At 48.6% G+C, this 17,825-nt stretch overlaps 1 protein-coding gene across 2 annotated transcripts in view; it reads left to right on the top strand.

Moving 5' to 3' along the window:
• The window catches only part of TNN (tenascin N), a 54,255-nt gene that overhangs the window by 26,428 nt on the left and 10,002 nt on the right, over positions 1-17,825 (top strand). The window contains exons 10-17 of one of the 2 annotated variants that reach the window (XM_053909252.1): positions 135-398; positions 1,058-1,321; positions 2,449-2,712; positions 5,652-5,915; positions 9,233-9,363; positions 10,407-10,539; positions 10,966-11,117; positions 17,084-17,180. In XM_053909252.1, coding sequence (XP_053765227.1) covers positions 135-398; positions 1,058-1,321; positions 2,449-2,712; positions 5,652-5,915; positions 9,233-9,363; positions 10,407-10,539; positions 10,966-11,117; positions 17,084-17,180 — 1,569 coding nt within the window. The remainder of the gene's footprint in view (positions 1-134; positions 399-1,057; positions 1,322-2,448; positions 2,713-5,651; positions 5,916-9,232; positions 9,364-10,406; positions 10,540-10,965; positions 11,118-17,083; positions 17,181-17,825) is intronic. The other variant, XM_053909253.1, reaches the window with a different exon arrangement.

Genomic DNA, 17,825 nt, shown 5'->3' with positions numbered 1-17,825 from the left:
AGTTCGGTCTTTGTGAAACACCTGAAAACTGACAGGACATGGGAAAACCACAAGACCAGGAAACTGCCTCCCTTCAAGCAACACGGTCTCCCTCTTCGGTGCTCGTTAATGGTGCGCTTTAACTTTCCTTTCAGACATTGACAGCCCAACAAACCTGGTGACCGACCGGGTGACGGAGAACACGGCCACCGTCTCCTGGGACCCGGTGCAGGCCGTCATCGACAGGTACATGGTGCGCTACACGTCCGCCGATGGAGACACCGGGGAGGTGCCGGTGGGGAAGGAGCAGAGCAGCACCGTGCTGACGGGCCTGAGGCCGGGCGTGGAGTACACGGTCCAGGTGTGGGCCCAGAAGGGGGCCCGGGAGAGCAAGAAAGCCAACACCATGGCCCCAACAGGTAATAAGAAAAAGATCAATCAGAATTGAATTTTGAGCATGTGGATTTGAGTGTGCATGATACCCAAGAGGCGGCCTGAGATGAGAGACTTTGCAGAGAAAGTCACAGAGACCAAAAAGGACAGTGAGTCCTAGTAGTGACCTCAGTGAGGTGGTAATTGGTAGCTCTCTCTGCCTGGTCGTGGTGAGCTGCTCACGAAACCACTCAGTCCACAGGAAGGGAGAAATAAAGCTATGCGGTGGCCATGTTTTCAGCGGACTCGCCAAAGATGTTTATAGGCTCTGATCGTTGCAATGCTTGTGATAATACTTTCAGAATGATTGCCCGTGAAGCAGCCCATGATAAAATGATAAACTAGGTACCCTGAACGTCATGGCAGATGTTTAATGATTGTTGTGATGTGACATAATGTTGTTAAGAAGATGTCGTTCCTCATATATTTTAGGGAGCTAAAAGCCAAAAGTATGTTAAGCTTACGATGTGTAGTCTTTTGAAATTGGGAACTGGGGTTCCTTTCTCCCTTGACTCCCAGCAGATTCTGGATGGGAATACCATTGCCTTGTGCTAAGAGAGTTCTAGAAGATGAAATGAGAGTGGTGGGTGGTGGGTATCTCTTCCATGGCTTCAAAGCTTAGGCTTTCCAAATATCTTTTTTAAAGACATTGACAGCCCCCAAAACCTGGTGACCGACCGGGTGACAGAGAACACGGCCACCGTCTCCTGGGACCCGGTGCAGGCCGTCATCGACAGGTACATGGTGCGCTACACGTCCGCCGATGGAGACACCGGGGAGGTGCCGGTGGGGAAGGAGCAGAGCAGCACCGTGCTGACAGGCCTGAGGCCGGGCGTGGAGTACACGGTCCAGGTGTGGGCCCAGAAGGGGGCCCGGGAGAGCAAGAAGGCGGACACCATGGCCCCGACAGGTAATGGAGCCTTGTTCTTTGAGAATGTAAGGCCTAAGCCTGTGGCTGGTCAAGAGTTGTTTTCCTGTTTGACCCTGGAAGAATCAATGACTTATAGAAGAGCAGAATAGTGTCCTTTCATAAGAGACTGCACACACTGCCTCTCACGTCCCTTTAACTGGTTTCCTTACAAGTCAGTCCCCTGTGGCAGTTTCCAAAGTGCAGTTTTGCCGTGATTGGATGGTCGTGTCCAGCTGCTCCTGCTCTGAGTGCGTGGATATTTCACTGTGGACAGCATTAAGGGTCTGTCCTTGTGTTTTGAGTGGGAGGAGAAAATGAAAATCAAATGTTGTTAGTATTATTAAATAATATGTTGATAACTCAACTTTATAAAATAGACTACCAGAGCAAGCTGATCTATGTGGTGTGCTTTAGCATGAATGAATCATGATAATCTGGTTTTGAGGATAAGGATAACTTAAATGTTCTATTTTAATTTTATTGGGAAAGAGATGTTTGGCCGTATTTCTGTAGTGAGTTAACCAGCCAACCAGTGTTACAAGTGCATCTATGATGTGTAAAGCATATTAAAACTGGTCTTCATTTGGCTGATCCACTCAGCAATGTGTGTTGAGCATTTACCATGTGCTGTGTTCTCTACGAGGCTGTGGCAACCCAGAGGAGATATGGTCGCTGCCCTCTTCCTCTAGGAGCCGACATTTGCATCTAGTTATTAGAATCATCTTGGATGAGATCAGAAGTCTCCATTGACATGATGCTAGAAACAAAATGATTACTGCTTGTGAGCATGGACGGTGTCCTCAACTGAACCCTGAACGCCACATAACACCATGCCTTGCACATAGTGGGAGTTTGATATACGCTTCCCAAATCAATAATGAGATTTGTTTTGTTACACTCTTGGTAAAGGTAATAGTGTAGATTTGCAGATTTTGGTTTACTGTGCTTTCTGCCTGAGGAGCCCAACTCTGTCTGGGGAGAGAAGACATACGTTAGTGAAGCAGTTAGAGTGTAGGTGACGGAAAGACCACGTAACATGAAAGGGCCTCACTCCAAGCAAAACGATGTGAGTTTCTGCACTCTGTGGCCTATAACTAGTGCACGTTGATGAGTACTTTTCCTTTTAGACATTGACAGCCCCCAAAACCTGGTGACCGACCGGGTGACGGAGAACACGGCCACCGTCTCCTGGGACCCGGTGCAGGCCGTCATCGACAGGTACATGGTGCGCTACACGTCCGCCGATGGAGACACCGGGGAGGTGCCGGTGGGGAAGGAGCAGAGCAGCACCATGCTGACGGGCCTGAGGCCGGGCGTGGAGTACACGGTCCAGGTGTGGGCCCAGAAGGGGGCCCGGGAGAGCAAGAAGGCGGACACCATGGCCCCCACAGGTAACAGGAGGGAGGAGAACAGAAACTGGGGTCATCACTAGGGGTTGATGCTGCTGCTGAATTATGCCACTGCTGCCTTTTAGGTCTGTGACTCAGGGACTGTTTTAGGCAGGTTTGTTGGAAAAAAACCTCATTCCCGTACCAAAAAAAAAAAAAAAAAAAAAAAAATCAAAGCATAGTTATGGGGTACATATTGAACAGTCCTGTGAAGGTCTTAAAACTCTTTCCCCAGGCTTGTGTTTTAACAGCTCTGCTTCTCAGTGATAAAAAATTATAGAATGGCAAAAACAACATAAAATTCCGCAAAAGCACTGGATTAGAGAACTGTTTTGTGGCAAAGCTGTTTTCTGTGGGTTTGCCTTAATAGATGGTGCGTAGTTTAGAGGAATAAGTGTTTCCTTGGAGGTTGGGGCTCTATGTTCATTTCGGCCTACGGCTAAGTTTTGGTGAGCATTTTCCAAGGGCCAGGCCTGCGATCCAGTAGCAACAAAACAAATATGATTGCTGCTGTCTTGCAGTCCAGTGGGAAAGACAGACAATCAACAAGGAAACCAACTTGTAACTATAATTATGATAAGTTCTATGAAGGAGATGTACCTGGCGCAGGTATAAAGAATAGCAGGGTAGGGGTGTTTCTTAGATGGGATGGAACAAATCCTGGTTAAGATACATATAGACAGAAACATCCAAATAACATATCCTTAAACAAGAAAGAAGCTTACTCTTCTCTTGTGGAGTGGGCAGAGTAGAAGTGGCCCAGGGCTGATGAGGTAGCCCCATGGCACAGGAGACCCCGGCTCCTTTGGTATTGTGTTCTATCATCCCTAGGGGGTTGCCTTCGTCTATGTGGTCATCTGTCCTCATTCCAGAAGTGGAAAGGGACCTGGGAAAGGGAAGGACATGACTGGAACACTGCACACATCCTTTAGTTCTTCTCGTGTTCCACTGGCCAGACCCAAGGCACGGTGCCAGACCTCACTACAGGAAAGGCTGGGAAACGGAGTCTTCAGCTGGGTGATCACGTGCCCACCTTACCCTTCGGTTAGACCGTCCTCTCCAATTCAGTAGCCCCTGGCTGCCTGTGGCAGCTTAAATTTTAATTAATTAAAAGCAACTAAACTATTTTCAAAGTTGGACTCACCACATTTCAGATGGTCCAGAGCCACGTTTCTAATGGCCACTGTATTGGACAGGGCAGAATACTTCCATCATTACAGAGAGATCCACTGGACAGTATGCTTACGGAAGAAGGAGAGGATGGGTATTGGAGAAAACTAGCCGTTTCTGGCCGAGGGAAGAGTGCACCTGACGGCCCTAAGCTGCAGCAGCTGAGATGGACACGGGACCGCAAGGGGGCTGGTGTTGCTGGAGCGCAGAGGGCGAGAGAGGAGGTGATGTGGGGCGGGTGGGAAGGAGGCAGGGTCACTCACACAGGACCCCACGTGCCTGAAGGAAGGTTACATTTGTTAGAAGAACAACACGATGTCATATTTGTTTAAAACAGTTTATTCAGGCCACAGTGAAGAGAATAAACAGAGGACGTGACAAGGGTAGCGTTAGGAGGGTTAATGAAGACTCTAGTGTAAAATCCGGGCAAGGGGTGGCGATGGCCATTGGGAGAGAGGAGAGGGGGTATCTGAGCACATATTTTGGAGTTGTAAATGGCAGTATTTGTTGATGGATGAGGTGTGGGGCAGGAAGAAAACGAATCAGGTAAGACCGGGGTTTCTGGCTTGAGCAACATGGAAGGTTGGGGCATCATTTTCGGAGAGGGGAGGCTCAGAGATAAATAGGCTCGTTTTGGGGGGGGGGATGTTAAGACTTTTAGACATTTAAGCTGGAGAAACTTGTGCGATTCCTTGGCTAATTGATTTATTCATCGATCCTACAAATATTGGTCGAGCGTCCAACACAGGCTAGGTGCTGTGCTGGGTATATGGTTGCGGATGCAAGCCAGGGGCTCGTGTATCAGGGAGCCGAGAGCATTGGTTGGCGTTCAGAGCCACGGACGTGGATGGGTTCGCTTAGGGAGAGGTGTAGAGAGGAAGACGGGACGGGGGCCTTGGTGCCCCACATTTCCAGGTTGCCGACAAAGGAGATGGAGAAGGGGTCGGGCAGTTAGGAGAAAACCAGAGGAGGGTGTAGTCACGCCAGTCAAGAGCCGAGAGCATTTTAAGACAGAGGGAGTGGATCAGCTCTGCCAAACGCCTCTGGGGGTGGCGAGCATCCGTCGGATCTGGCAGTGCAGAGTCGGTGGTGACCTATACTGGTGGGGTCGGTGACGTGGTGTCAAAAAGTGCCAAACTTCACTGCTCGAGGAGTGGATGTGAGGGGCGGACTGATAGTGGAGGCATGCAGACTGCTCTCCCGAGAAGCCCGTGGGCTGAGGCGTGCAGAGGGGCGGGAGAGTGGGAGAGGCTGATGGTGCTGGAGAGAGGGCAGATGAAAAGGAGCAGAGTCCTTTAGAAGGCGGGAGGCTTCAAAGTTCAGAGCAGAGAGGGGTTTGTCTGCGTTTTAACACAGGGAAATGGCAGGATCTTGGGCGAGCCTTTTCATTCCTCTGGACCTCCATTCTCTTCCCCTTTTGTAAGAGACAAGAAGGTGGGAAGATCTGACCTCTCAGCTCTGAGACTCTGTAAAACAAAACCACCACATAATGTGGAGATAACAAGAAGAGGTTGTTCGAACAGCAGTTTGGGTGGCTTGTCTTGTTGTTTGGGAGACTTTTATTGTTTTTATGGAAGCTAGAGAGAAAATTTCCATATTAATGTCCAGTGGTTTGTTTCCCTGGAAAATGGAAACCAGGGGCCTTTCACTCCTGGTTGCGATGGAATTGGATCATTATTAAAGGTAACTTGAATGGAGAGCTCCTAGAGACAGGGTCGGGAAGTAGGATGGTCTCCCTTGGCTCTAAAATGCAGCCTTTCCTTTTTCAAAAGACATTGACAGCCCCCAAAACCTGGTGACCGACCGGGTGACAGAGAACACGGCCACTGTCTCCTGGGACCCGGTGCAGGCCGTCATCGACAGGTACATGGTGCGCTACACGTCCGCCGATGGAGACACCGGGGAGGTGCCGGTGGGGAAGGAGCAGAGCAGCACCGTGCTGACGGGCCTGAGGCCGGACGTGGAGTACACGGTCCAGGTGTGGGCCCAGAAGGGGGCCCGGGAGAGCAAGAAGGCGGACACCACGGCCCTGACAGGTACTGTAAAGGCCTGGGACCGGGGACCCTGCACACCCATCAGAGCAGTCATCGTCTGTACCTAGGGGTGCAGAGGGGAGTAGGGAAGGCCGTTGTTTCACCTGAGGACATGCCTCAGAGTGGTTCCTTCTTTACCTTACGTGGATACGAGGGCTCTGATTGAGAAGAGTGTAGAGGACGGGTGCCTGGGTGGCTCAGTGGGTTAAGTGTCCGACTCATGATTTAGGCTCAGGTCGTGATCTTGTGGTTCAGGAGTTCAAGCCACGTTGGGCCCTGTGCTGGGAGTGCGGAGCCTGCTTGGGATTCTCTCCCTCTCTCTGTGCCTTCATTCCACTGCTGTGCACTCTCTCTCTCTCTCTTTCAAAATAAATGAACTTCAAAAAAAAAAAAAAAGAAGAGTGTAGAGGAGGCAGTGTGAAAGTGGAAGTGTGTGGCTTTTCCGGGTGGTTGTGCGGGGCCTCCGTCAGCTTGTCCTCCACCCTGCCCAGCTCCCAGGCTCTCCACCTGGATGTTAGAACCTGGCGGGCCTTGAGTCCAATTTGGAGAAGAGGGAGGCAACGTAGCACTTCTGTGTCCATGTCCTGGATTGGAGGCGGTGGTGGAGTGTATTTCTCCCTCGCTGTCCCTTTCCAGTTAGTGATCAGAGGGGCCTGGGCTGTTGTGTTTTGCATGTGTGGTGGGGCCTCACAGGGACTGAGAGACTCCCTGTGCCCACCCTGACGTCCTCGGGTCTCTCTGGACATCTGGGCAAGGGCTGGCCATCCCCTTTGTGGCGGGGGACACCATGTGTGGCCACTGGAGTTAGAGGTGCCTTGAATTTCTTTATTAGTTACAATTAGCAGGATTTTTTAATTAAAAGAGTAAAGTATACTTACGGTAAAAAAAAAAAAAAATTAAAACTATTCAAAGGAACACATAGAAAGAAAAACTCTTGTACAGCCCAGACTCCTTAATAGTCAATGCTGTTCCCCAGAGGCAGCCAGTCCCTCCCTTCTTCCTTCTTTCCTTTTCCCTCCCTCCCTCTCTCCTCTCTCTGTCGCCCTCGTTCCTTTCTCCCTCTGTTCCTTCATTATCTTCTCTTTGCTTCACTGTTCCCATTTAAAAAAAATTAATGTTTATTTTTGAGAGAGAGATAGACAAAGCATGAGTGGAAGAGGGGCAGAGAGAGAGAGAGAGGGAGAGAGAGAATCTGAAGCAGGCTCCAGGCTGTCAGCACAGAGCCCGACACGGGGCTCGAACTCACGAGCCATGAGATCATGACCCGAGCCGAAGTTGGACACCTAACCCACTGAGCCGCCCAAGTGCCTCTCACTCTTCCCATTTTTAAAGACAATACCCTTATTGTGCCTTAGTGCCTTAGTGGCTCAGGGGGTTGGGTGTCCCACTCTTGATTTTGGCTCAGGTCATGATCCCAGGGTTGTGGGATCGAGAGCCCTGCTCCAGGCTCTGAGCTGACAGCACAGAGCCTGCTTTGGATTCTCTCTCTCCCTCTGCCCCTCCTGTGCTTGCATGCTCTCTCTCTCTTTCTCTCTCTTAAATAATAATTAAAAAAGACAACAATATTACCATCTTTGTACTTCACAGAAATGTGGAAGTAATTCAGACATCTCAAGTCCATAACCAGGGGATTGGTGGGCAGTCAAAGAAGTAGCAGAGGCCAGCTTAAGATATTTAAATAGTTAAGGTTTTGCTTTGATGTTTGGAAGCAGGAAATTTAGTTCTGTAGTGTGATGGAAAGAATAAAATCCATGCCAGATGTTACACTTAGAAAGTCAAACCGAGCTGATATTACAGAAACTCAAAATTTGTCAAAACATCCTAATTCAAAACAACAGCTGCCTGATTTCTATTAAAACATTGCAATTCCATTCTCGGCCGAAATGCTACTGAGGAGAAAATAGCCTGGAGACATCTTTTTTGGGAACTTCTAAATTAAAATCACCCTCTATGATGATTTTTCAAAATGGAAATTTTTCATTCAATATCTTATTTGGTTTAAAAAAACGAGCCATCTGACCAATTAATATGGTTTTGACTAGAATTCTTGCTGAGTTTTGGTTTCCCGGTCTCCAGAGTGTGTACTCCTCCCCCTCCCCTCCCTCCCCATCGCACATTCAGAGCCACAAGGAAGGCTCTGCTTTTTCTCTGCCTCTTCTTCCCTCTCTCTCTTTCTCTCCTTTGCACAAGACCACCACCATCACGCCTTCCCCACGCTTTCTGTACAGGGTGTGCATCTAAGGCCATATGTTTAGTTAGGTGGGAAATAGAACTTTAAATCTCTACGCCAACTTAATGTTTGTCGCAAGCCCCCATTCTGCTGGTGGGTCGGTATCTCTGATTTAGGGGGCATGCTCCTTCTCCAGGGCTGTGTGTAAAGTCTTGGGTGGTTTCCCAGTGCCAGCTCTGTGGTCATCTTTCCAGGTAGGTGGTTGCAGGGACATGTGGTTTCTGTGCACAGGTTCCTCTCAGATCCGCACTCCAGGTCACTTCGGGAGCCCTGCCGTCACTGGGAATCTGCCTGCTGATCTGGATGATCTGGATTGTTCATACCCACCACTCTTGGAGAATCTGTGGGGAACCTGGGAGCATAGATGCACTGTCTCGGCCCTACCCACTCCCCTCTTCCTTAGTCCCCTTGTCCTCAGCGGGTGTGGAATGTGCTTTTACTAAAAATTTTTTTTTTAATTTTTTTTTAAACGTTTATTTATTTTTGAGACAGAGAGAGACAGAGCATGAACGGGGGAGGGTCAGAGAGAGAGGGAGACACAGAATCTGAAACAGGCTCCAGGCTCTGAGCTGTCAGCACAGAGCCCGACGCGGGGCTCAAACTCACGGAGTGCAAGATCATGACCTGAGCCGAAGTCGGCTGCTCAACCGACTGAGCCACCCAGGCGCCCCTAAAAAATTTTTTTTTAAACATTTATTCCTTTTTGAGAGACACGGCGTGAGCAGGGGAAGGGCAGAGAGAGGGAGATACAGAGTCCGAAGCAGGTTCCAGGCTCCCAGCTATCAGCACAGAGCCCAACGCGGGGCTCAAACTCACGGATCGCAAGATTGTGACCTGAGCTGAAGTCAGATGCTCAACCAACTGCGCCACCCAGGTGCCCCTGGAGTGTGCTTTTAGAAACCAAGGTCATAAGGGGCTGGTGGCAAGGAAGAGCAGAGACCATGCCTGCTGCTAGGGAGGAACTGCCTGGGAACTGCCTGCTGCCATGGGAAGGATAAGTTGGTAGAAAATATGTTAACGCATCAAAAATGATCTTGCCTCGGTTGCAGAAATACCGACTAATAATAATTACCTGACTTTCTGTATACAGACATCGACCCTCCCAAAAACCTTCGTCCATCTGCCGTTACACAGTCCGGGGGGGTGTTGACCTGGATGCCCCCCTCTGCTCAGATCGATGGCTACATTCTGACCTACCAACTCCCAGATGGCACCGTTAAGGTACTGGATACTTCTTGCTTTTTCTCTTGGTACCCATGCCCAGCCTCCAAATGAAGCAGCTGACCCGGGCCCACCGGCTTGATTGCTGGTGTCATGGCCACTGGCTAAGAAATGAGTTGAGCCTCACTGATCATCTGCTGTGTTAGCGAAGCTGCTGCACACAGTTAGTTGTCTGCCGACATCGTACGTGTGGCCTCGTTTTAGAGGACTAACTTTTGTGTCTTCTCCTCGCTATCCATTGAGTATTTGCGGGCTGCACATCCGCCCCATGTTATTTTGTTCTGTTGTCTTTCTCAGGAAACGTTCGCTCCAAGGACAATTTGTCTGTTGTATCTATCATTGTATCTAACGTGCTTACAACCTGGCACGCAAGACGTGCTCACTAAATATTTATTGAATGGATTGATTAAACCTTATTTCAGGAGTTATCCCTCCCACCTGGAATCTGAAGGCCAGCAAGTTTTTGTAGCTTGTTCCAATGGAAAATTCTTCCTCTTTCTTGTTGGCAAGAGAGAAGGGACAAAGAGGGAAAGGAAGGGCACTTTGGTTTATTCATTATCTTAATGGTTGCTTATGACAGTGCTTCAAGGAAAGTTAGCCCTATGTCTGTAGAGGAAATAAGATAGGTTCAGAAGGACGTTTCCTGAAAGGCCAGCAATGGCCCTGCTGCACAGTTATCAGCAGTCACTTTTATCGCCCTTATTAGCTCCTCAGCCCAGCACCACTGGCCTTGGTGGCTGTAGTTGGTGTTCCAGCATGTACCTGGAGGCAGAGGGTCCCAGGAGACCTGGTGGGTGCTCCTCCAGGGCGGTCTGTGGTGCCAGTTCTGTGCTAGCACTCCAGCAGGGCTGAATCTCCATGGTGCTGCCCCCCAGCGAAGCTGCTGGGACCCACCCATATTCTGGGCGCCACTAAGCCCTGAAAGAAACCAAACACTGTGCTCTCAGAGAGCTCCTGTCATTAGCACCGGGGAAAGCCGTTGACAGCTAGGGTGCTGGGGGTGACACACTGAGTGACTGTCTACTGTCTCCTTTGTTTGGTAGGAGGTACAGCTTGGAAGAGGGAACGAGAGACTTGAGTTGCAAGGCCTTGAGCAGGGCATCGCCTACCCAGTCTCCTTGGTTGCCTTTAAGGGTGATCGCCGGAGCAGGAGTGTATCTACCACCCTTTCCACAGGTAATGTTCTCTGAACGAGAATGTGTTAGAGGACAAGCATCGGACAGCCAAGAAAGCTGTCCAAGGAGGAGCGAGTGGACAGAGTGATGGATTTCTCTGGAAACGGGGCAATAGGGTTATGGGTTCAAACAAAATTGATCTCATGGTAGAAAGACTGAAGAGGGAAGCAGAACAGAATGTTATTTTGAGGGCATCAGGGTAGGAAGTGATGTAAACCTGACCTTATTTCTACTACATTTGAAGGGTTTGATGAGAGCAGGGTGAATGAGAAAAATAAGATATTTGCGAAGGGTCGGAAGAAGCAAAGTAGTAGGAGGTTATGAAATAATTTCTGAACAAAATAAGTTATCTGGAAATAAGGGACCAGCCCCCCTACTTCTTCCTTGCCCTTCGCCTAACGACGCTATCTTTCTGCTTGACTCCCAGTTGGTGCCCGTTTTCCACATCCTTCCGACTGCAGTCAAGTTCAGCAGAACAGCAATGTCGCCAGTGGTCTATATACCATCTACCTGCATGGTGATGCCAGCCGGCCCCTGCAGGTGTACTGTGATATGGACACGGACGGAGGTGGCTGGATTGTGAGTCTTTATCCACGGGACGGAGGGGCTGGGTGGCTTGTTTTTGTTCTCCGATTCCCCTGCCCCGGGCTGTAAGGATAGAGCCTGAAGGGGGCGCCTGGGTGGCTCAGTCAGTGAAGCCTCCAACTGTTTTTTTTTTTTTTTTTTTAATTATTTTATTTATTTTTGAGACAGAGAGAGACAGAGCATGAATGGGGGAGGGTCAGAGAGAGGGAGACACAGAATCCGAAACAGGCTCTGGGCTCTGAGCTGTCAGCACAGGGGCCCGATGCAGGGCTCGAACTCACAGACCGCGAGATTGTGACCTGAGCCGAAGTCGGCGCTCAACCGACTGAGCCACCCAGGTGCCCCTCAACTGTTTTTTTTTGTAATTTTTCCTAAATGTTTATTTATTTTTGAGAGAGAGAGAGAGAGAGAGTGAGAGCGAGCTGGGGAGGGGCAGAGAGAGAGGGAGAGACAATTCGAAGCAGGTTCCAGGCTCTGAACTGTCAGCACAGAACCCGATGTGGGGCTCAAACTCAGGAACTGTGAGATGATGGCCTGAACGAAAGTTGGACGCTTAATTGACTGAGCCACTCAGGTGCCCCTAGCCTCCGACTCTTGATTTCGGCTCAAGTCATGATCTCACGGTTGGTAAGTTCGAGGCTCACATCAGGCTCCACACTGACAGAGTGGGCTGTGCTTGGGATTCTCTCTCTCTCTCTCTCTCTCTCTCTCTGTCTCTGTCTCTGTCTGTCTGTCTGTCTCTCTCCCTCTCTCTCCCTCTCCTTGGCCCTCCCCTCTCACTTTCTCTCTCAAAATACATTAATTAATTAAAAAAAAAAAGAATAGAGCCTGAAGTACTTCATGGCCAGGATAGAGCAGGCTGAGTTAAACTAAGGTTAACGATTGTGGGGGCTCGTGGGTTTATCAGCATCTAATAATGCCCTCTATGTTTGTATAATCCTACATTTTACTCTCTTCAAAGCCCTCTCATAAACGAGACTCTCACACAAAATCTTTCAAGTAAGTGATAGCAGTTATTATTTCTAGTTTATAGATAGGTAAATTCAGGCCACAAGGAGAAGTATCTTGGCCCTTCATAAGAATTAATGACAAAAGTTGGGGCCAGATTTCAGGACTCCCGCCTTCCAGATCATTGGCCTTCCCTGTGGGTCCTCTAAGGCCATCCGCCATGGAAACGCATGACCTCCCTGGGCCTTGGGCCTCTGGATTGAAGCCCTTCGTCCAAGCTCTGCATCCTGCTGTGCAGGTCAGAAGTGAGGCCTTGGGGACTTTGCTTTGAAGGCTAAAGCCTGAAAGAGGGCAACTTGGCAACGTGCTGATGGTCCTTCTGTGTGGAGGTTTATTCCCTCCGGCCATTGTCTGCTCACACCACATGGCACCTACTTTGATTGCATCAGCCTGATCCAATTATATGATGAGCTGTCTCTGAGGGTTTCGATCTGATCCTTCCTTCTCTCCCCACCCCCTTCTCCCAGTGCCTGAACAGCTAGAGGCTCTCACCACTCCAGACCAGCATGCGGCCTTAACCTGCTGTGCATCCGGAGCTCACTCTGGGAAGGAGAAAGCATGATCTCCTAGTGCTCAGACTATATTCATTTACACGTTCGCTCAGGGGCCTGGGAGACCAAAGACACTTGAGCAGCCACGGGTAAAATGATACCATCCGCACAGCAGCAGTGAAGAAAACTTATTATCTGCACAGCTGCATCTGATGGCTGAAAGGCAGGAACTGGATTGGATGGGAGAAATTCCTGATTGATTTGTAAAAATAACCGAATACCTTGTAGCACGGGAAGGTTTTCTACCTGAGCAGAGCCATAGAGCTGTCCCTGCTGCTTTTCATCAGCACGGTTGTAAGCGTCGGGTCTCTTCATGCTTGAAGCCACTATTCTGCGTCTGTGTCCATAACTGACCATTGGCAGAATGTTTGTGTTGTGTAGTGTGGCCTTTTTGAAAGCCAGCCTCCCATCGGGAAGGAGACGTTTGTCTAGGGCAACCTCTAGAAAGATACCTGCCGGTGTGTCCACCTGGGAATCCCCAAGATTTTTTCCAAAATTACTTATTGTGTGCCTATTGTGTGTCAAGCACTGTTTTATATACTCAAGAACCAGTAGTGAATCCCTGCTCTCAAGGAGCTTGCCTTCTGGGGACTGCTCACGCCAAGGACCCTTACCAGGAAACTGAGGTCAATTCCAGAAGTAATAAAATCCCTCTATGTTCTAACCAATACCGGTCCTTCACCCCCTCCCAAGTCTTGTGTTCTGACCCAGACTCCTGAAGATAATACACGAATTGAGATTCTGTAGGGCCCTCTTCAAAGCGATCACAGTCCAGAAAACATGCGGAGTCCTGAGCACTTCTGCACCAAATCTTTTACTGGCGTTGTCCCTGATTTGGGGTTCAAGGATCTTTTGCCACTGAGAGATGACCTCAGTATGTGGCTCTTTTAAATTGAGCTCCTAAAATCCTTTTAAGGAAATTTTCCTCCATGGGGCAGCAGGAACTCCTTATGTTTAAGAGGCCTGAAGAACTCTACCCCGTGGTAGCTGATACCACAGGAGGCAGGCCAGGATGAAGACAATCCAGGAGCACTTAGGTGCCTCAGGTATTTCCATCTTTGTTCTCCATCTTGCAAGTCTTAAGGACTACATAAGAAGCTATTTCCATAGGCAATTAAATGAGATTTTCATTTTTTTCTCCCAATTGAGTCAGGACGTTGAGTAAGTTCTAGAGTGCAGTGACAGTTCTGTCTTGAGACATATTGCCCGCCTCGAGACTTCTTTGCTGAGTGGCTCTTGTTATCCCAGACAGTCCATTATCAGGTGTTTTCACCTCATAGAATGGGAATGGACTAGATTCTCTGGGAGTCCAGTCAGGCTGCCTGATCAAGATGTGCAAATGCTCATGGTGGGTCAGTTCATTTGGAATCTGACACAATAAAATGCAAACTAACATTTATTGAGATATAATAATAACTTGTATCAGTATGTGCCAGTCTCTGGCCTTCACACTTTCATGATTTATCATGATTAATGATCTTGCTACAGCCTCAGTTTAAGAGAATGACAAATGGGCTATTAACATCTTGATCTAATAGTTTAGAATGAGGCTTGTCAAGGTTCACTAAGTTGCCCAAGGACACAGCTAGTAAGGGCAGAGCTGGGTCTAAATGGCGATGGAGAGAGCATCAGAACCATTTTTTTGGAGTTTTCCTCACTAAGCTGAAACATTATTAAATATATATGTATATATATTTACATTAGTAACATTATTTACGTTATTAACATTATTAACATTATTAAACATATATGTATATACATATATATATATATCAGTGGGAAAAACCCCTATCATACTTAGGTACTCTATTCATTGATTGGAGAATGCCTTTGTAATGCATCTCTCCTAGGAAGACAGAATCAAATTTGAGCCTGATCTTGTACCATAACTAATTATGTTAGTGGGAATGTAATTTGACCCAGTGTACAAGGAACCAAACATTGGTAACACTTCTGCCCTGAGATTCCACTGTCCATGGTATAGGAAGGGTCCCCGGGAAGGTATTGGAACAGGCACCATGCTAGGAAATGACCAGTTAGCTCCCCAGAATCTTAAGAAATGATTTTTGGAAAATAGACTCAGTAAAAGCTGGTATTTTCAAACGTTCTTATAAAAGATGAGATCAATGTTTTATCCTTGCATCAGCCATTACATAATAAGCTGATTATTATTTAATCTGGCTAATTGCTTTTCTGAACTTTCACATCCGTATAATGGCATCATATATACTCGCCCTGTATCCAGCCCTTAACAACATGCTCAGTAAATGGTAGTTACACAAGTGGGTCAGTAAGTAAAGAAATGAAGGAAGCCAAGAGAGGAGTGACAGTCTCTAAAATAAGGACAAAAGGGGACAGGAACAACAGTGTTAATGCAGTATGTAATTATGGGCCCGATCATTCCCTAAGTCCTGCTCAGCACCTGGGTATTGTTGTAGAATGTTTTTACACTTGCCATCTCATTGAGTTCTCCTAGCACCTGTGAGATAAACACTTCCTTCCCGCTTCTAACCCTGTTTGTCACCAAGCTGACCGACCGAGGCTCAGTGGTAGAGATGACTGACTCACCAGCCCCTGGCCAGGCAGTGGCCATGGTCTGCCTCAGAGCCCAGGGCTCTCCCGCCATTTGATGCCCTAGTTGAGGGCTTCCTGGGCCAGCAGAGGTGGGTTGGTGCTTCAGAAGGAGTTAAATGTGAGCTCCCATGAGGAGATTTCAGCACTGTTGCGGGACCCCTGTTCTGTTCTCCCTCCCTCCCAGAAAAATGTAAAGAACACAGAAATATTAGGAGGTGTACCTTACCAAATTCAAAATAATTGTGTTTCACATCAAGGCACCCACTGTGAAGCATGGTGGAAAGGAGGGAGATGGGGTTATGTGTTGGGGCTTCTGTATTCGAATGACTACAGAGGAAAGTAGGTGGAGACAAAGATGCCATTCCAGCCTTCCAGAATTCCAGAATCATTTCTGAGGTTAGCTAGGATGGCGGTTAGCATGGCTGTCTTTCAAGGTCACGAGGAATGACATCAATTAGTATCACTTCTCGTAGCATATACAGGTGTGTTTAGCTTGTAGCTCCTTTTCAGGTTTACCTCATATAAACGAGTCCAGTTTACTCTGACAGGAACTGCCTTCCTTCCCCAAAGAGAGGAGTTTTTGAAGAGAAAGCAGCACATATTTTCATGAAATAGTACCCAAGTCTGTCTCCATTTTCTCACTTCCCACTCACTCTTCAGCCCACTCCATTTTGGCTTCTGCCCTTGTCTGTCTCCAGTGCAGCCTTTGCTAGAGTCACTCACGACTTCTGTCTCACTAAATTCTATGGACGTGTTCCTTAGGCCACGTGTCCCTTAACTGCTTACCTGCCATTGACACTATCGACCACACTTTTCTCTCTGTGGTCTTTGTGGTTCCATGCTTTCCTCATTGTCCTTCATGAACGTTCTCCTTAATGAACACACCCTTCTGCACCTGGCTGCTGCGTATTGGTGGTCCCCGAGTCTTGATTCTAGGCCCTTTTCTCTTTTTAGGTACCCGCTTTCTTCCCAGGTGATCTCATCCTCTCCAGTGGCTCCACTTTACGATCTGTGTCCCCGTGGCTTTCTGTATTCATTAGGATAGAGCAGGCCTTGCTGCAGTAAACACCACCACCAGATGCCAATGATTTGAGACATAAAAAGTTTCTTCCCATGTGTGCAGTCTTCTGGGGGTTTGGCAGTCACTTCTAAGTGGTGACTCAGGGATTCAGGCTGATTCCAGCTCATGGCTCTGCTCTGTGGTCATGTGGCCTTCACCAAGGCCCCGTGACACACGGCAATGGAAGAGGGAGCATGGAGAGCCCTCCTGGCCTCCTGCACTCCCACTTACGGTCCTTTGGCTAGAATGAGTCACATGGCTCCAGCTTAACTGCAAGGGAGCCTGGAGAAGGAAGCTTCCCTGTGTTTCTGGGGAGAGGAAAGTGAAATGGGTCTTGGTGGGCACTTAGCATCATCTGAGACATATGCTTACCTTTGTAAGTTTGGCCTAGATCTCTCTTCAGAACCCTAGTCCTACACTCATCTGCCACTATGGCCTCCCCATTCGCCAGGGCACCTTGGGGGTGACCCTCACTTACCTTGTCCCAAGTGAGCTCGTGATGCACCCGCAGAACCTGTCTTCTCTCAGAGCCCCCATCTCCGCCAATAGCTGAGTGAACAGCCACCCAGTGCCGCAAGCCCAAACCACAAGAATCACTCCTGACTTCTCTTTCAGCTCCACTTTCAATCTGTCACCACATCCGTCAGTGTGACCTTCTCTCTGCTTCTGTCTGACCTCGGGGCAGCCCCAGTCCAAGCTGCTGCCCTCCTTCGCTCAGTGACATCTGTCCAAGTGCGTCAGAGTGAAAGGTCCATCTCCCTTTGCAGGTCTTCCAAAGGCGCAACACTGGACAGCTGGATTTCTTCAAGCGCTGGCGGACCTACGTGGAAGGCTTTGGGGACCCCATGAAGGAGTTCTGGCTTGGTATGAACTCTGAGATTCCGGAAGGGCTGTGCTGTGGAAGGGACATCTCCCTTCAAAAGCTGCTTGGGTGGCTTGTGAAGGCTCCCCACGTTCAGGAAGATGTCTCAGTGACAGGGACAGGATACCCTGAGGAACCTACCCACCAAGGTGTTGGTGGGGACATGTTGCTAGGAAGGTTCTCATGTGCTGGGATTGTGAGAGGGTGTGGCTGTCACAGGTGGTCTTTATGCTGTATCTGAGCTCCACAGGATCTGCCTGGAGCCTGCACATCTTAGAAACCATAGTAGAAAAATAGTTGACCGATTGGGATTCTGGGCTATTATTGGGAGGTCATACCAGTAGTCCCTGAAATTCTACTAGTAATGCCCATCATTATGGGGATTGTTTTTTCCCTTTCCCTTCTGCTCTTTTCTGGAGCAGATGCTTATAGAGAGTGAACTAGCCAAAAGCACCCACTGGGAAATGGAGAATGAAAAAATCATAATCTGGAGACCCAGTGTCAGGTAGAATAGATGATGATGTGGTTCTCTTGGTGCAAAATTCCTCCAGAGACCTTACGGTGGCATCTGATGCCCTCTTCTGCTTGGTGAGATAAGGGGATGATAAGTAGAAGTGCATCTACTTTAGAGAGAAGGAGTGAGGGGG

This window comes from Panthera pardus, unplaced genomic scaffold, assembly GCF_024362965.1.
Source record: "Panthera pardus isolate Hobbes unplaced genomic scaffold, ASM2436296v1 HiC_scaffold_21, whole genome shotgun sequence".
Lineage (NCBI taxonomy): Eukaryota > Metazoa > Chordata > Mammalia > Carnivora > Felidae > Panthera > Panthera pardus.
This window is presented reverse-complemented; position numbering and strand designations above follow the sequence as displayed.